Source organism: Arachis hypogaea, chromosome 9 (assembly GCF_003086295.3).
Source record: "Arachis hypogaea cultivar Tifrunner chromosome 9, arahy.Tifrunner.gnm2.J5K5, whole genome shotgun sequence".
Taxonomy (NCBI): domain Eukaryota; kingdom Viridiplantae; phylum Streptophyta; class Magnoliopsida; order Fabales; family Fabaceae; genus Arachis; species Arachis hypogaea.
Genome location: NC_092044.1, coordinates 109,953,348 through 109,969,751, shown reverse-complemented (window position 1 = coordinate 109,969,751; position 16,404 = coordinate 109,953,348). Strand labels below are relative to the sequence as shown.

General features: G+C 34.0%; 1 protein-coding gene across 1 annotated transcript; it reads right to left on the bottom strand.

Annotated features, from left to right (window-relative positions):
* Window positions 1-394: 394 nt before the first annotated feature.
* On the bottom strand, window positions 395-3,047 carry LOC112711718 (phosphoglucomutase, chloroplastic-like). Its single transcript, XM_072203476.1, has 8 exons — window positions 2,860-3,047; window positions 2,248-2,369; window positions 2,090-2,143; window positions 1,444-1,522; window positions 1,291-1,355; window positions 1,145-1,212; window positions 754-872; window positions 395-670 (listed from the first exon to the last, which is right to left on the bottom strand). The coding sequence occupies exons 4-7, from the start codon at window positions 1,504-1,506 to the stop codon at window positions 820-822; spliced, it is 249 nt and encodes an 82-aa protein (XP_072059577.1). The 5' UTR covers window positions 1,507-1,522; window positions 2,090-2,143; window positions 2,248-2,369; window positions 2,860-3,047; the 3' UTR covers window positions 395-670; window positions 754-819.
* Between the last annotated feature and the right edge of the window lie 13,357 nt (window positions 3,048-16,404).

The window sequence follows — 16,404 nt, the reverse complement described above, 5'->3', positions numbered from 1 at the left end:
TTATATATCGTTGAAATTTTATTTATTAAAATTTTTAATTTTTTTATGTTTTTTTTATTCTTCTTGAATACTAATTTAAATGTGTTGATTTTTATAAAAATAATGTGCTGATTTTAAATGGACAGTTTTAACTTGCATTATATATGTATGTCTAGTCGCCCAAAATCGTTCGGCTCCCTTATTATTTTATTTTAAAACCGTACTATTCATCTTTTTTATTATTTAAAATCATTAATCTTTTCTATTAATTGAATCGTTTCATCGTTAAGAATATGATATAAATAAACAAAGTTATTAATTTAAAATTTAAAACATATGATATAAAAAAAATTCGCAAAAATGCTACAAATTATTCGTAAATAAAATATTTAAATTATTTATTTAAAAAAATCCCTTTAAATTATGAATCGGGTTTTAAAAATTAGATTTAAATTTAAATTATAACAATTTTCATTTTTATCTCTAACTGCTTTAATTTTAAAATGATTTGAAAGCTAATCCTAAACCTAAGCAGGGTATATATACAATATACCCCAACCGCAAACATTCAGATCCAGAAGCAGTCATTGTGTGTTTCATTATCAACGATGCATTCGCATAATTTGATACACGCTTATGCACTTTTCTAGAGCACCACTTGTTGCCTTGTTGGCATTGATCTAGCAAGACCCTGAAATTAAAATGAAGGAAAATGGCATTTTTTTTTCATGTAAAAATTTACACTTAACAATAACGAGTGGATAAAATTTCTACCTTAACACCATCCTTGAAGTATGGAATTGCTTCTCTTGCATTGGCTGCAATAACTGCTACAGAAACTCAAGGAGTTACGAAGAAACATCTTCCTAAAATCATATTTCGATCACCATCACCTGGAGAAAAAACAATAAAAATGAAATACTTGAACAACATTAAGTAAACAGAGAAAACATTGTTGTGCAAGCATACATCAATTGTATCTTCTGCATTCTGCAATATGTTGAAAATTGGGGTGGACCCATATTACACGAGATAGATCCTTTCTCATAAATGTACCATAACAATATTTGCACAACAAATACAATATGAACATTGAATTTTAATAGTTTACTGAGGAAATTAGATGCGGAGAAACAAACAAAAGAAACTCATGAAACTCAAATACCATCACTAGCAGCTCCAAAATCAGGACCATTTTCAGCATACAAAATGTTGACAAGATCCTTTGCATATCTGTCCAATGAACAATCCATCAAACATATTTTTTTCGGGTGAAAAGACAATTTTATAAAATAAAGAGCTAAACTCACCGTTAGATTAGGATCAGGATGACCATGTCCAAAATCTTCCAAAGGGATTCCATTTGCGATTGAATCCTACATTGCATAATTAAAACCTATTATCAACAACTACAAATAAATTACTTTCAACTTATTAAAATGATTTTAAAGGGGCAAAACATACTGGACTTGCACCAAGTTTATCAACAAAAATAGGTTTGGCATAAGCACCAGTAACTGCATGCATTGCATCAAATGTAAACCTGAAACATAAAAAAGATGTAATGAATTTCAAGACTGAGACTTTCATAAATTGTGAGCATAATAACCAGCCACATACATCAGCCATGATATGCTCACTTTGTTCAAAACATGATAAATTTTATATATGGAATCTTAAGAACAACCAAGAAAGATTAGACAACCAAAAGAAGACATGCAAGATCCAGGAAGTCAAGCCATAAGAATTGCAAGGAACAACAGAAAGGTCAACCTCTTTAGTTACAAATAAGATTGACTAAATAGAGAAAACTATACCCTAAAAACCACAGTGTATTAAAAGAATAATTTTTTTGTCAAACAAGAAATTTCGTATTATTGAGAGCAAGGTATTAGACAGAGAACTTCTTTCATTAATGCCACAGTAAACAAGAATATGTGAAACAACAATTGTAGAAAATTAGAGCTGCAAAGCAGAAAAGAGAAAAGAAAAAAAAGGGACAGATAAACAAAGAGACAAAGAGGCCAAGGGGAGAACCAGATACGAAACAAAATGGGACATGCAATCCCATAATGTTAACATTAGCAATCAGATATGAAGAAAATTGTACCTAAAATCTGGCCTTGATATAAGACTCCTTATTAGCTGAAAATCAAATACACTCACAGAAGTAGAATAATAAATAAATAAAATGAAGCTATAGCAGTAAGATCAAGTAACATGAATTGTCCTGTTAGATTTTAATTATACAGACAAATTATTCTCACCTCCAGTAGCTCCAAATAGTCAGAAACAGGGTCTATTACTTCAACACTGAAGCTTCCAAACTTTGTAACCCCAGTTTTTGATAAGTCAACATCAGGAATGTCAGCGATCTTTATCTCAGATATCTGCATGGAAGCAGAATATCTAAGCCCAATATAATAGAAATTTCATTAAACTTTTAAGGTAAGAAAAGCACAGGTCACTAGGTCATGCTCCTCCATGAGTATCCAATCAATATCAACTATTTTTCTTCATGCCTAGCTCAAGTTATATGTTCATCAGAAGGGAAAAAAAAGAGAGCACATGTTAGTGGCTGATTAGAGTAATCCCGCATAGGAACAGGGTAGGCTGATGATGCAAAATAGTGTGCAAGATTTTAGATGCATTAATAGCACCATTCAAGAAAAAAGAAAATGAAAAAAAAAAGAAAAAAAATCACCAACAAATTAATTTTAGAGTAATGTAAGGAGTTCACGAAGAAAGATTAAGTGCTATTGGTTATGGCAATATTACATGAGAACTTTCATCCTCCAACCAGACAATATATGATCAAGTCAATAATTTCAAAGAATAGAATAAGGATGCAAAAAGCAAGACAGCATGACAAAACCTTACAGATAGTGTGTTTCCATAAATCTTGTCAGTGATGGATTCCGGAGCAGGTTGTCCACTAATGTAATTAAACTAGGGTAAATAAAATAGGATTAATCAGAAACACCAACTGGCAAACTTACACACAACATGGAAATTGGCTACATATATATCAAGACAAATCTTCTTTATGCGATAGAGCTGTATTTATTATCTCTATGGAATACCAAATAACCTATTAGTCAATTCACAATTGACCCAGGATTATGGCTAGCACTCATAATAAATCCACCATTTGCCTGTTAAAGTAAAAGGAAATGAGAGAAATGATTAGCAAGTGAGCTAAAATACTGCAGGATAAAAAGGGAGTTAGTTAGATTAGCTTGCTTTCTGCTTCCTTATCACAGCAGAAACAGCTGGTGTTGACAATATATCTTCCCTGTATTAGAAAGATAAGTTGTCCTCAATTTCTATTAAGAAAAGAGTCTGGTTAATACACACTAGAAGAGTGTGAACAATAAGGTGATGCACCAGTCCATCAAAGATATTTTTATCTTTATGATGACGTCATTTACTGCCATCTTGTGTTACAAAGTTCTTCACATTTGTTGTAGAAAAATTCATTGAAAAAATCAAATGATTAAGATGCTTGCTGTCCAACCAAAATTTTTCCAACACCATTCCTGGCAGCAATTTTGATTATAATCTGAAGTGAATGAGAATAGCAGCAGAAATCAGATACAGGGTAAGCAATTTTCTTAACAAAATTAAATTTGATAGCTAGAACAACGCATTCAAAAGCTTAACCTGCGCAGCTTCCCGGTTGAAGTATCGACCATCACCTCCCAACACCAATACACCATTCTTGTAATCCTCTGGAGGCAATGAATCAAACAGTGCCTACAGATGCACAAATGTTTACTTAGATGAAAAAGTAAAACTATGTATAAAACATGTAATTATACACCCCATGGAATCCTACCAACCTGTATCCAGTTTGCGAGGTAATTTTCTTGCATAAACACTTTCACCTGCAAAACAATCATGCATATAATCACAAGTGGAATACCACTATCAGATTTCGATTTCTAGACCTACTGTTAAGCCAGTAAATACTTGCTTTCCCTACACTATAGCTTTTGAACTCATTATCAGCTAACTAATAAACAACAATATAAGCAAAACTTATCAATACATCTGAGAAAAATAAAAATAATTGCCAAGTGTGGCGAGTTATAAACATGCCTAAGCACAAGATACTAGCTAGCATAAGGAGGTGTAAAAATTTCATTATTACACAATTAACATAAATATATACACACAAAGCTAAACGCCCGACAGATAACAGTTTCATTCTATTACATTGTCAAGTCTAGATACATTGTTGATCAATAACTTTACCAGTCTCCTAAGCAATGATCAGTGAAAATGGAAGAGAGAAATCCAAATAAGAGCTTTTTGATCAAGCATATTTGGAAGAGAAATTCATCCAAGGAGTCAAACGATCACCTCGGTTGAAAAACATTAATTTTTTTATTTATCATTATATAATACTAGAATAGAGGATTTTTATTGAAATAAATATGAAAAGAATTTTATTTCACAAAATACGTACTTCTTAAAAATTTTCTTAGAAATGAGAATGGAAATTGGGTAGGAGACTTCTCATCCAATATTGGCAATTGCACTGCCTTCAAAGTTGAGATTTGGAGTATACTGGCAGAAGAACCGTACAAAGCACCGGTTAAAAATTTCGGTTTCCTGTTTCGACTTTCTTTTTATCAGTCTTTTTGGAGTGTCATTTTTCATATTAGTAAAAGTATTTTTAGTTGCTCAATTTTTTAATTAGAGATAAAATATTTTTTTTTCTATTATTACTTAAAATACATAAGTATCATGAAAAACAAAAAGAAGAAAGAAAAGGATAGAGATGGTGCAGAGAGAGAGAGAGAGTGATGAGTGGTGGTTCAGGGAGATTAAAAAAAGCGGTAGCAGGAACAGCGTAGATTCATGGGTAGATGATGGTGAAATCCCCAAGAGTGGCGCTATGAGCAGCAACCAAAGCATGAGAGGGACGGTGTTCTATGTTGCTCCAGAGTGTGGTGGCAATGCGTCGGAGAAGTGCGATGTGTACAGTTTCGGGGTGTTATTGCTTGTGATAGTGTCTGGGAGGCGTCCATTGGAGGTGACTACTGGTTCGCCATTGTCGAGCAGTGAGTTTCAGAGAGCGAATCTTGTGTCGTGGGGTCTCCATTGCAGCCGCAAAGGGAAGCTGCTTGATCTTGTTGATGAATCCATTCAGGGTTTGGATAAAGAGCAGGCTCTGCTCTGTATCAAGGTTGCGTTGCTCTGTTTGCTTAAGTCACCGTCTCGATATTGGTTCGCTCTTGGTAAAAGTTCAGTCTATCTTGATGTTGATCGCCTTTGCGTAAAAAATTTACCAACATTACCGTTACCTCTGTCTGGACCACTTTCTGATCTGCTAGAAGATGTGTATTTCGGAGAATGCGGAGGGAATATACACTTGATCGTAGCTAAGTATAATGAAAAGTTGAGGTATGATATATGGGAATTAAAGGAAGATTACAGCGGATGGATTGTAAGATATTATATAGATCTAACTTCTCTCCAATCAGATATGGGTCACTTTGATGTGTTATGTATTGTTCGCCAACCACCAAAAGAAGACGAAGACGAAGAAGCAATGCTTGCAATTGTGTCAGTTGAAATGAGAAAAGTCGTGGCTTATAATTTGAAGGATCATAGCTCAAGGATCATCTATGGAATAAAAGAGAGACGCTATCTACTATATTTGCATCACCAATACTTTGAAACTTTGGCAGTTATTTAACCGAGATTTGGATATCAACCTCGTTTATTGGCGGGTTCAGTGGTCTAGATGGTGCCAAAGGTAATGCTGCAGCTCCTTCAGGGAAGTCAGCTGTTACAGTAGATCGTAATATTTTTTTTCCTTGGGTACTTTTTTTTTAATGTATACCTTTTGTAGATTTCAATTGTTCTTTTATGTTATTTTGATATACTTCAATCATTTCCTTAATTTGCATTTTGTTGATAATATTTTTTTTAAATTTTAAAATTAAATTTAAATCATAACCGTTTTTATTTCTATCACGACTACTTTAAATTTAAAATTATTTAAAATTAGTCCTTATAGGTGTGTTTGGCAAACCCATTTGAGAGGATAAAAATGCGGATAAAAGTACGTTAAAGTTCTTTGAATGCTGCTTTTTTATGTTTGGCAATTTTTTTCTCTAAACGCATAAGTAATTTTGCATCTTAAAAGCGCGTTTATTCGGAGCAAAAAATTGTTGCTCGGAGCAAAAAATTGTTGCTTCTTCGTTCACTTCAACGTGAGTTCACCTTTGATGATTATTAATTTTCATATTTGTTTCAAGTCATTTTAAATATTTTAAATTTTTTTAAATTTTTAGTACTTTTTATATTTTAATTTTTTTATTAAATTTGTTATTGTAATTCTATTATAATATAAATTATTGATCTTATTAAAAATGATAAAGTAAATAAAAAACTAATTATACGTAACAATGGAATTATAAGTAATAAAATTTTACAGTCTAAAATAATACTAAATAAAAAATACTGAGAATACTAAAAAAATTATAGAATATTTTTTTGTTTAACATTGTAAAATTTATTATTATAATTTTTTCATTATTTATTATTCTAATTTGTTATAATATGTATTATTGTTCCTATTAAAAATGATAAATTAAATAAAAAATTAATCATAAATAATAATAAAAATATAATTAGTAAAAAATTAGAATTCAAAACAGTAAACAAAATAAGATTATTGAGAGTACTCATAAAAAGTATTAAAATATATTATTTTATATATTATTTTTAATTTAATAAATAAATATTAATTTTTATTAAAAAAGTTATAAAAAACTAAAATAGAATTTTATAAAAAATATTATATAAAAGATATACTAAAATAAGTATAAATAATATTATAATTTAATATTATATTTTTTTAGTAATTAACTAATTATCTATCTAAAAATGATTTTAACTAATATTATCCAAACAATTTCATTTTATCAAAATCAATTTTAATAGCCAAACATAAATCATGTTATCACAAACTTACTTCTATCCAGCAGCTGAGGTTTAGCTCAATTGTTTAAACCATGTGCCTTTTAATATGCTGTGTAGTGTGGGTGTGTTGTGATGCCTAGGATTAGAGGTTGTCCAATCCACTTGACAAAAAAAAAATTTACTTCTATTCAAATTCAATTTTACAAAATTAATTTCATTCAAACTACAGTTTAACCAATTCTAATCCACACATAGAAGTTACAAATTTTGGGATATTGGGCTATGTGGAGCCCAAATCCTAGAGGCTTTTGTTTTTTGTTTCTGAGCCACGAATATCAGACGCTTAAGGTAACATTTATTAGCCCCAAAAAAATTTGTAGGGTTGAGCCCATTTGACAGTAGCTAGCACTAGAGAGATAATTATGCGTTTATAGATTACTTGAATACTAGATAGATTACCGACCAAAAAAAAAAGAATACTAGATAGATTCTTTTCTTTTAAAGATAATCTGACAGCTAAAAGAGGACCCAGAGATATTATGGGCAAAAATTTTCTATCTCAAATATCAACACAGGAACATTCACCGGTCACAACCAATAACAAGAAATTTAAATTCTCACCTTTCGAAGAAATTAATCAAAATCTGACCCTCTTTCCACCATCACCTTCGTTGAGGATGGGCTCACCACAAAATTATGGACGTAAGCTTGGGTGGAAGGCGAACCTGATCAATTTTGCAAGCAGAAAAGACTTGAGACTTATCTAGCAATGTCTGGGAATAGACTAATAAATGAGAAGAATCAAATAAAATTAAATTAGAGAGTTCCTTACCAAAAAGTATGATCATGAAAATAATGGCTCAACATGCATCCAATCGGAATAGAGGAGAAGATAGAGTGGCTTGGAGATACATGGACGACGGTAATTTTTTTGTATCTTCAGCCTACAAAACTATTGTATCTTGGACAGGGGCGAATCCAGAAATGATATTATGAGATACCAATAATATATATAATATTAAAAATTATGTAAAAAAAATTATATAATATAAGATGTATTACAAAAATATACCGATAGAGAATATATTTTAAAATAAAAAAATATGTGTATAATTTTTACTAACGAAGTGGTCGATTCTTCGTATCATAAAATTCACCAATAATAGAATTTGTGTTAAAATTTTCAGCAATTTTCTTTTCAATATAATTAAAAGACAATTAGTAAAAAATTCATCTTTTATTTTGTTTCTAAGTTATTTTTAACAATATTCATAGTTGAAAATTTTTTTTTAATTGTAACAGTTGAAACAAAGAAAATTAATACCAAATGAATAAAAAAAGACGGTCACAAGAAAAAAAAAGAATTCACTTTATGAGATTTGAAAATTTTTATTTAATTAAAAAATATTAGTAATAATATCTTTTTTAAATTTTTTAATATTGTTACTTACTTTTTAGATATTAGAAATCATTAATATTTAAATTAGACTGGACTTTTATTTATACTAGACTAAATACTAAATAACTTTTTTAAAAAAATTAAATTATACATAATAACTTATTACTATTAAAAAAAAATTTGGGGGCCTCCACTCGCCCCCCTTATGTTCATCCGTGTGGAGGAATAAAAAGATTCATCAACAAAGTTACTCTAGATCACCTCAATGCCACAACGAAATACTGAAGAAGATGAAGAAAATTTCTGAAGCTTTTAAAAGAAGAAGGAAACAGAACTTTCTCAAAGTGAAAACTGAGCAACAAATAAAATGGAACCCTCCGCACATAATTGGGTAATTAGGTTGTACTTTGCTGAGAAAGCTGGATGTGGTGGAGTTCTTAGAAATGAGAATGGAAATTGGGTAGGAGACTTCTCATCCAATATTGGCAATTGCACTTCCTTCAAAACGGAGTATACTGGTAGAAGATCCGTGCAAAGCACCGGTTAAAAATTTCTGTTTCCTGTTTTGACTTGCTTTTCTTCAGTCCTTTTGGAGTGTCATTTTTATATTAATAAAAATATTTTTAGTTGCTTAATTTTTTAATTAGAAATAAAATATTTTTTTATTCTATTACTACTTAAAATACATAAGTATCATGAAAAACAAAAAGAAGAAAGAAAAGGATAGAGATGGTGCAGAGAGAGAGAGTGATGAGTGGTGGTTTAGGGAGATTAAGAAAAGTGGTAGCAGGAACATCGTAGATTCATGGGTAGATGATGGTGAAATCCCCAAGAGTGGCGCTATGAGTAGCAACCAAAACATGAGAGGGACGATGTTCTATGTTGCTCCAGAGTGTGGTGGCGATGTGTACAGTTTCGGGGTGTTATTGCTTGTGATAGTGTCTGGGAGGCGTCCATTGGAGGTGACTACTGGTTCGCCATTGTCGAGCAGTGAGTTTCAGAGAGCGAATCTTGTGTCGTGGTGTCGCCATTGCAGCCGCAAAGGGAAGCTGCGTGATCTTGTTGATGAATCCATTTAGGGTTTGGATAAAGAGCAGGCTCTGCTCTGTATCAAGGTTGCGTTGCTCTGTTTGCTCAAGTCACCGTCTCGTCGTCCTTCAATGAAAGAGGTTGTTGGGATGGGCTTAGTGGGGAATTGGACCCATCTCAATTGCCCCTTCACTATTCATCTTCATCATCCATTCAACAGTAGCAATTTACTTTGCTGTAAATTTCCCTTTTAGTTGCATGACAAAAATGAGCAAGCCCAACTTTGAAGAGCCCATGCGAAATTCTAATTATAACAATTTTAATTTCTCTCTATAATTGATTTAAATTTAAAATGATTTGAAAGCTAACCCTAAACCTAAGCAGGGTATATATACAAACATTCAGCTCCGGAAGCAGTATTATCAATGATGCATTCGCATAGGTCAGGTGATGCTGTGCTGGGAGACATTGATCTGCTAACAGTAATTCTACTCCTTTTTCCAGTTAAAGACTGATGAGCGGATAATTTATACGCTTTTTAGCATTGTTTTTAGGTAGTTTATAATATGTTTTATTCACTCTTTAGTATATTTTTATTAGTTTTTATGCAAAATTTATATTTTTAGACTTTACTATGAGTTTGTGTGTTTTTCTGTGATTTCAGGTATTTTCTGGCTGAAATTGAGGGACATGAGCAAAAATCTGATTCAGAGGCTGAAAAAGGACTGCAGATGCTATTGGATTCTGACCTCCCTGCACTCGAAATGGATTTTCTGGAGCAAAAGAACTTTAAATGGTGCACTCTCAATTGCTTTTGAAAGTAGACATCCAGGACTTTCCAGCAATATATAATAGTCCATACTTTGCTCGAGTTTTGACGACGCAAACTGGCGTTCAAACGCCTATTCTCTGCCCTATTCTGAAGTTAAACGCCAGAAACAGGTTACAAGTTAGAGTTAAACGCCAGAAACAGGTTACAACCTGGAGTTTAACTCCAAGAGAAGCCTCTACACGTGTAAAGCTCAATGCTCAGCCCAAGCACACACCAAGTGGGCCCGGAAGTGGATATCTGTACTATTTACTTATTTCTGTAAACACTAGGTTACTAGTTCATTATAAATATAACTTTTTACTATTGTATCTACATCTTTTGGATTGTCTTTGATCCTGGGATCAGGTCTTGGTCATTCTGGTTCCCCCTTTGGGGCCGAAACCAATGAACACCTTCATTACTAATGTATTTTCAACGGTGGAGTTTCTACACACCATATATTAAGGGTGTGGAGCTCTGCTGTTCCTCGAGTATTAATGCAATTACTACTATTTTCTATTCAATTCAAGCTTATTCTTGTTCTAAGATATTCATTCGCACTTCAACCTGATGAATGTGATGATCCGTGACACTCATTATCATTCTCACCTATGAACGCGTGCCTGACAACCACTTCCGTTCTACCTTAAATTGAGCGTGTATCTCTTGGATTCCTGACTCATGCGTGTTGATTGCCTCTCCTGACAACAGAGCCTTCAATTCCTTGAGATCAGAGTCTTCGTGGTATAAGCTAGAATCCATTGGCAGCATTCTTGAGATCCGGAAAGTCTAAACCTTGTCTATGGTATTCCGAGTAGGATTTGGGATGGGATGACTGTGACGAGTTTCAAACTCATGAGTGTTGGGCATGTGACAGACGCAAAAGGATTTTTGGATCCTATTCCAATACAAGTGAGAACCGACAGATGATTAGCCCTACGTAACCCGTAGTTGGACCATTTTCACTGAGAGGACAGGAGGTAGCCATTGACGCCGGTGAAACCCAACATACAGCTTGCCATGGAAAGGAGTATGAATGATTGAATGAAAGCAGTAGGAATGCAGAGATTCAGAAGGAATGATGCATCTTCATACACTTATCTGAAATTCCTACCAATGAATTACATAAGTATCTCTATTTTATTTTATGTTTTATTTATCTTTTAATTATCAAAACTCCATAACAAATTTGAATCTGCCTGACTGAGATTTACAAGATGACCATAGCTTGCTTCATACCAACAATCTCCGTGGGATCGACCCTTACTCACATAAGGTTTATTTTACTCACATAAGGTTTATTACTTGGACGACCTAGTGCACCTGCTGGTTAGTTGTGCGAAATTGTGAATAAAGTGCTGAGATTATGAATGCGCATACCAAGTTGAGCGCCATTGTTAGAGATCACAATTTCGTGCACCAAGTTTTTGGCGCCGTTGCTGGGGATTGTTCGAGTTTGGACAACTGACGGTTCATTTTGTTGCTTAGATTGGGTAATTTTATTTCGTTTTATTTTATTTTATTTCTCCTTATTTTCAATAGATATATATATATATATATATATATTATCTTGTTCTTCGGAATTTTTAAGAACGGATTCTAGAGTTTCATGATGATATGTTGAAGTCTGGATGGCTGTAAAGCCATGTCTAATCTTTTGGACCGAGGCTTCAACTTATCATCACAATAGCTTGTTGATTTCTGTCAACCTTGCTGTTTAAGTAATGATCTGCTAAAAGCTTGGCTAGCCATTGGCCATGTCTAGTGTTTTGGACCGGAGCTTTCACTGAAAGCTTGGCTGGCTAGTAAGCCATGTCTAATTCCTGGACCGGAGCTTTAGACTAACATTGCATGATTCTTGGAATCCTTATTAAAAAAAATTTCGAACTTCTTTATTTTTCCTTCAAAATAATTTTCAAAAAAAATACAAAAAATTAATAAAACCATAAAAATCCAAAAAATATTTTATGTTTCTTGTTTGAATCTAGTGCCAAATTTTAAGTGTGGTGTCAATTGCATGATTCTAATTGTCTTGCAATTTTTGAAACACATGCATAGTGTTCTTGATGATCTTCAAGTTGTTCTTGATGAATCTCCTTGTTTGATCTTCATGACTTCCTGTTTTGCATTGCATGATGTTTTTCATATGCATTCTTGCATTCATAGTGCCCAAACATGAAAAATTTCTAAGTTTGGTGTCTTGCATGTTTTCTCTTATTTAGGAAACTAAGCTCTTGATGTTCATCTTGATCTTCAAGATTGTTCTTGGTGTTCATCTTGACATTCATAATGTTCTTGCATATATCTTGTGTTTTGATCCAAGATTTTTATGTTTTGACTCATTTTGTTATTTTTCAAAATCAAAAATATATCTTTTTAAATGAATAAATACAGCAAAATGGAGATCCAAGAACATAAAGCAGAGAAATTACAGAAAAAGCTGGGCGTTCAAAACGCCCAATGAAGAAGAAAATCTGACGTTTAAACGCCAGCCAGGATACTTGGCTGGGCGTTTAAACGCCCAAAACAAGCAGCAATTGGACGTTAAACTCCCAAAATAAGTAGCTTTTGGGCGTTTAACGCCAGGATGACACAAGAAGAGGAATTTTGTTTTCAAATCAAATCTTTTTCAAATCTTCATAATTTTTCAAATTTTAAAACTAATTTTTCAAAATCTTATCTTTTTCATATCTTCTCCTATCAATCATATCTTTCAAAATCATATCTTTTCAATCATATCTTTTTCAAAAATAAAATCTTGTTCATTTTTCTTTCAATATTTTCAAACATCTTGATTCAAAAGTTTCAAGTTTGTTACTTCCTTGTTAAGAAAGGCTCAATATTTGAAATTTAGAATCATATCTTTTAAATTTATTGTTAATCAAGTCATTAATTTTAAAAATCAAATCTTTTTAGATCTTATCTTTTCAATCATATCTTTTTAAATCATATCTTGTTCAAATCATCTCTTTTTAAAATTCTAATTTCAAAATCTCTTTCCAACTTCTTATCTTTTCAAATTTATTACTTCTTATCTTTTTCAAAACCATCTAACCACTTTTTTCACTTTAATTTTTGAAAACCACAACCAATTTTTCAAATTTTATTTTAAAATTTATTATTTTTAAAAAAAAAATTCGAAAATTTCCCCCTCTTTCATCTTTTTCTATTTAAACACTAGCATTCCTCCTCCATTGTCAATTCGGACTCTATCTCTCTTTAAGTGTTCGAATTCCTCCTTACCTACCTCATCCTTCTATTCTTATTTTCCTCTGACACCTCAAGAAATCTCTATACTGTGACATAGAGGATTCCATATTTTTTTTCTCTTTCATACGAGTAGGAACAAAGACAAAGACATGCTTGTTGAAGCTGATCCTGAACCTGAAAGGACTCTGAAGAGGAAGCTAAGAGCAGCTAAAGCACAAAACTCTGAAGAGGACCTCACTAAAATTTTCGAAAAGGAAGCAGCAAAAGAAACAATTATGGCCGAACCTAACAACAATGCAAGGAAGGTGCTTGGTGACTTTACTACACCAACTTCCAACTTCTATGGAAGAAGCATCTCAATCCCTGCCATTGGAGCAAACAATTTTGAGCTAAAGCTTCAATTAGTTTCTCTACTGCAACAGAATTGCAAGTTTTATGGACTTCCATCAGAAGATCTTTATCAGTTTTTAACTGAGTTCTTGCAGATCTGTGATACTGTTAAGACCAATGGAGTTGATCCTGAGGTCTACAAGCTTATGTTTTTTCCTTTTGCTGTAAGAAACAGAGCTAGAACATGGTTGGACTCACAACCTAGAGATAGCCTGAACTCTTGGGATAAGCTGGTCACAGCTTTCTTAGCCAAGTTCTTTCCTCCTCAAAAGCTGAGCAAGCTTAGAGTGGATGTTCAAACCTTCAAGAAGAAAGAAGGTGAGTTCCTCTATGAAGCTTGGAAAAGATACAAGCAATTGACCAGAAAGTGTCCTTCTGACATGTTTTTAGAATGGACCACCTTAGATATATTCTATGATGGTCTGTCTGAATTATCCAAGATGTCACTCGACCACTCTGCAGGTGGATCCATTCACCTAAAAAAATGCCTGCAGAAGCTCAGGAACTCATTGAGATGGTTGCAAATAACCAGTTCATGTACACCTCTGAGAAAAATCCTGTGAGTAATGGGACACCTCAAAAGAGAGGAGTTCTTGAAATTGATGCTCTGAATGCCATACTGGCTCAGAACAAAATACTGACCCAACAAGTCAATATGATTTCTCAGAGTCTGAATGGATTGCAAAATGCATCCAACAGTACTAAAGCAGCATCTTCTGAAGAAGAAGCTTATGATCCTGAGAACCCTGCAATGGCAGAGGTGAATTACATGGGTGAAGCCTTTGGCAACACCTATAATCCTACATGGAAAAATCATCCAAATTTTTCATAGAAGGATCCACAGAAGCAAGGCTTCAATAATAACAATGGTGGAAGAAACAGGTTTAGCAATGGCAAACCTTTTCCATCATCATCTCAGCAACAGACAGAGAACTCTGAGCAGAACCCCTCTAGCTTAGCAAATATAGTCTCTGATCTATCTAAGGCCACTCTCAGTTTTATGAATGAAACAAGGTCCTCCATCAGAAACTTGGAAGCACAAGTGGGTCAACTGAGTAAAAGGGTTACTGAAACTCCTCATAGCACTCTTCCAAGCAATACAGAAGAGAATCCAAAAAGAGAATGCAAGGCCATTGATATGATCAACATGGCCAAAACCTTAAAGGAGGAGGAGGACGTGAATCCCAATGAGGAAGACCTCAGGGAACGTCCACTGGCCAGTAAGGAGTACCCTAATGAGGAACCAAAGGAATCTGAGGCTCATATAGAGACCATAGAGATTCCATTGGACTTCCTTTTACCGTTCACGAGCTCTAATGACTATTCGTCCTCTGAAGAGGATGAAGACATTGTTGAAGGGTAAGTTGCCCAGTATTTAAGAGCAATCATGAAGCTGAATGCCAAGCTGTTTGGTAATGAGACTTGGGAGGATGAACCTCCCTTGCTCACCAATGAACTGAATGCATTGGTTCAGTAAACTTTACCTCAAAAGAAACAGGATCCTGGTAAATTCTTAATACCCTGTACCATAGGCACCATGACCTTTGAGAAAGCTCTGTATGACCTGGGGTCAGGGATAAACTTAATGCCACTCTCTGTAATGGAGAAACTGGGGATCTTTGAGGTACAAGCTACAAGAATCTCACTAGAGATGACAGACAAATCTATGAAAAAGGCTTATGGACTAGTAGAGGACGTGCTAGTGAAGGTTGAAGGCCTTTACATTCCTGCTAATTTCATAATCCTAGACACTAGGAATGATGAGGATGAATCCATCATCCTTAGAAGACCCTTCCTAGCCACAGCAAAAGATGTGATTGATGTTGATAGAGGAGAGTTGATCCTTCAGTTGAATGAAGACTACGTTGTAGTTAAGACTCAAGGTTCTCCTTCTGTACACATGGAGAGTAAGCATGAAGAGCTTCTCTCAATACAGAGTCAAACAGAGCCCCCACATTCAAACTCTATGTTTGGTGTTGGGAGGCCACAGTCAAACTCTAAGTTTGGTGTTGAGAGATCTCAACTATGCTCTGATTATCTGTGAGGCTCCATGAGAGCTTACTGTCAAGCTATTGACATTAAAGAAGCGCTTATTGGGAGGCAACCCAATTTTATTTTAATTTTATATATCTATGTTATTTTGTGTTTTCTTTTAGGTTGATGATCATGGGGAGTCACAAAAACACTTACAAAAATAAAGCAAAAATCAAAAACAGAATTGAAAATAGCACACCCTGGAGGAAGGGCTTATTGGCGTTTAAACGCCAGTAAGAGTAGCAGAATGGGCATTTAAACACCCAGTCTGGCACCTTTCTGGGCGTTAAACGCTAGAAAGAAGCACCAGACTGGCGTTTAACGCCAGAAACAAGCTACAGCCTGGCGTTAAATGCCAGGAAAGGTATAAAAACTGGCGTTTAAACGCCAGAAACAAGCAACAGTCTGGCGTTAAACGCCAGTATTGTATGCAGCGGGCATTTACACGCCCAGATGGAGCAGGGATGAGAAATCCTTGACCCCTCAGGATCTGTGGACCCCACAGGTTCTCCACCTACCTTAACTCACTCTCTCTCTTCTTCACACCTTTTCACAACACCGTTTCCCTCCCAAACCCACCCAACACCATTCGGCCACTATCCCTCCCCTTCCT

Excerpts from the sequence above, each read along its gene's own strand:
- LOC112711718 (XM_072203476.1), bottom strand. The coding sequence starts at position 1,506 with ATGCATGCAGTTACTGGTGCTTATGCCAAACCTATTTTTGTTGATAAA. Across the intron at positions 1,356-1,443 it reads ATAAACTTGGTGCAAGTCCA|GATTCAATCGCAAATGGAAT; the intron begins GTATGTTTTGCC and ends TATGCAATGTAG. Across the intron at positions 1,213-1,290 it reads CATCCTGATCCTAATCTAAC|ATATGCAAAGGATCTTGTCA; the intron begins GGTGAGTTTAGC and ends TTCATTGGACAG.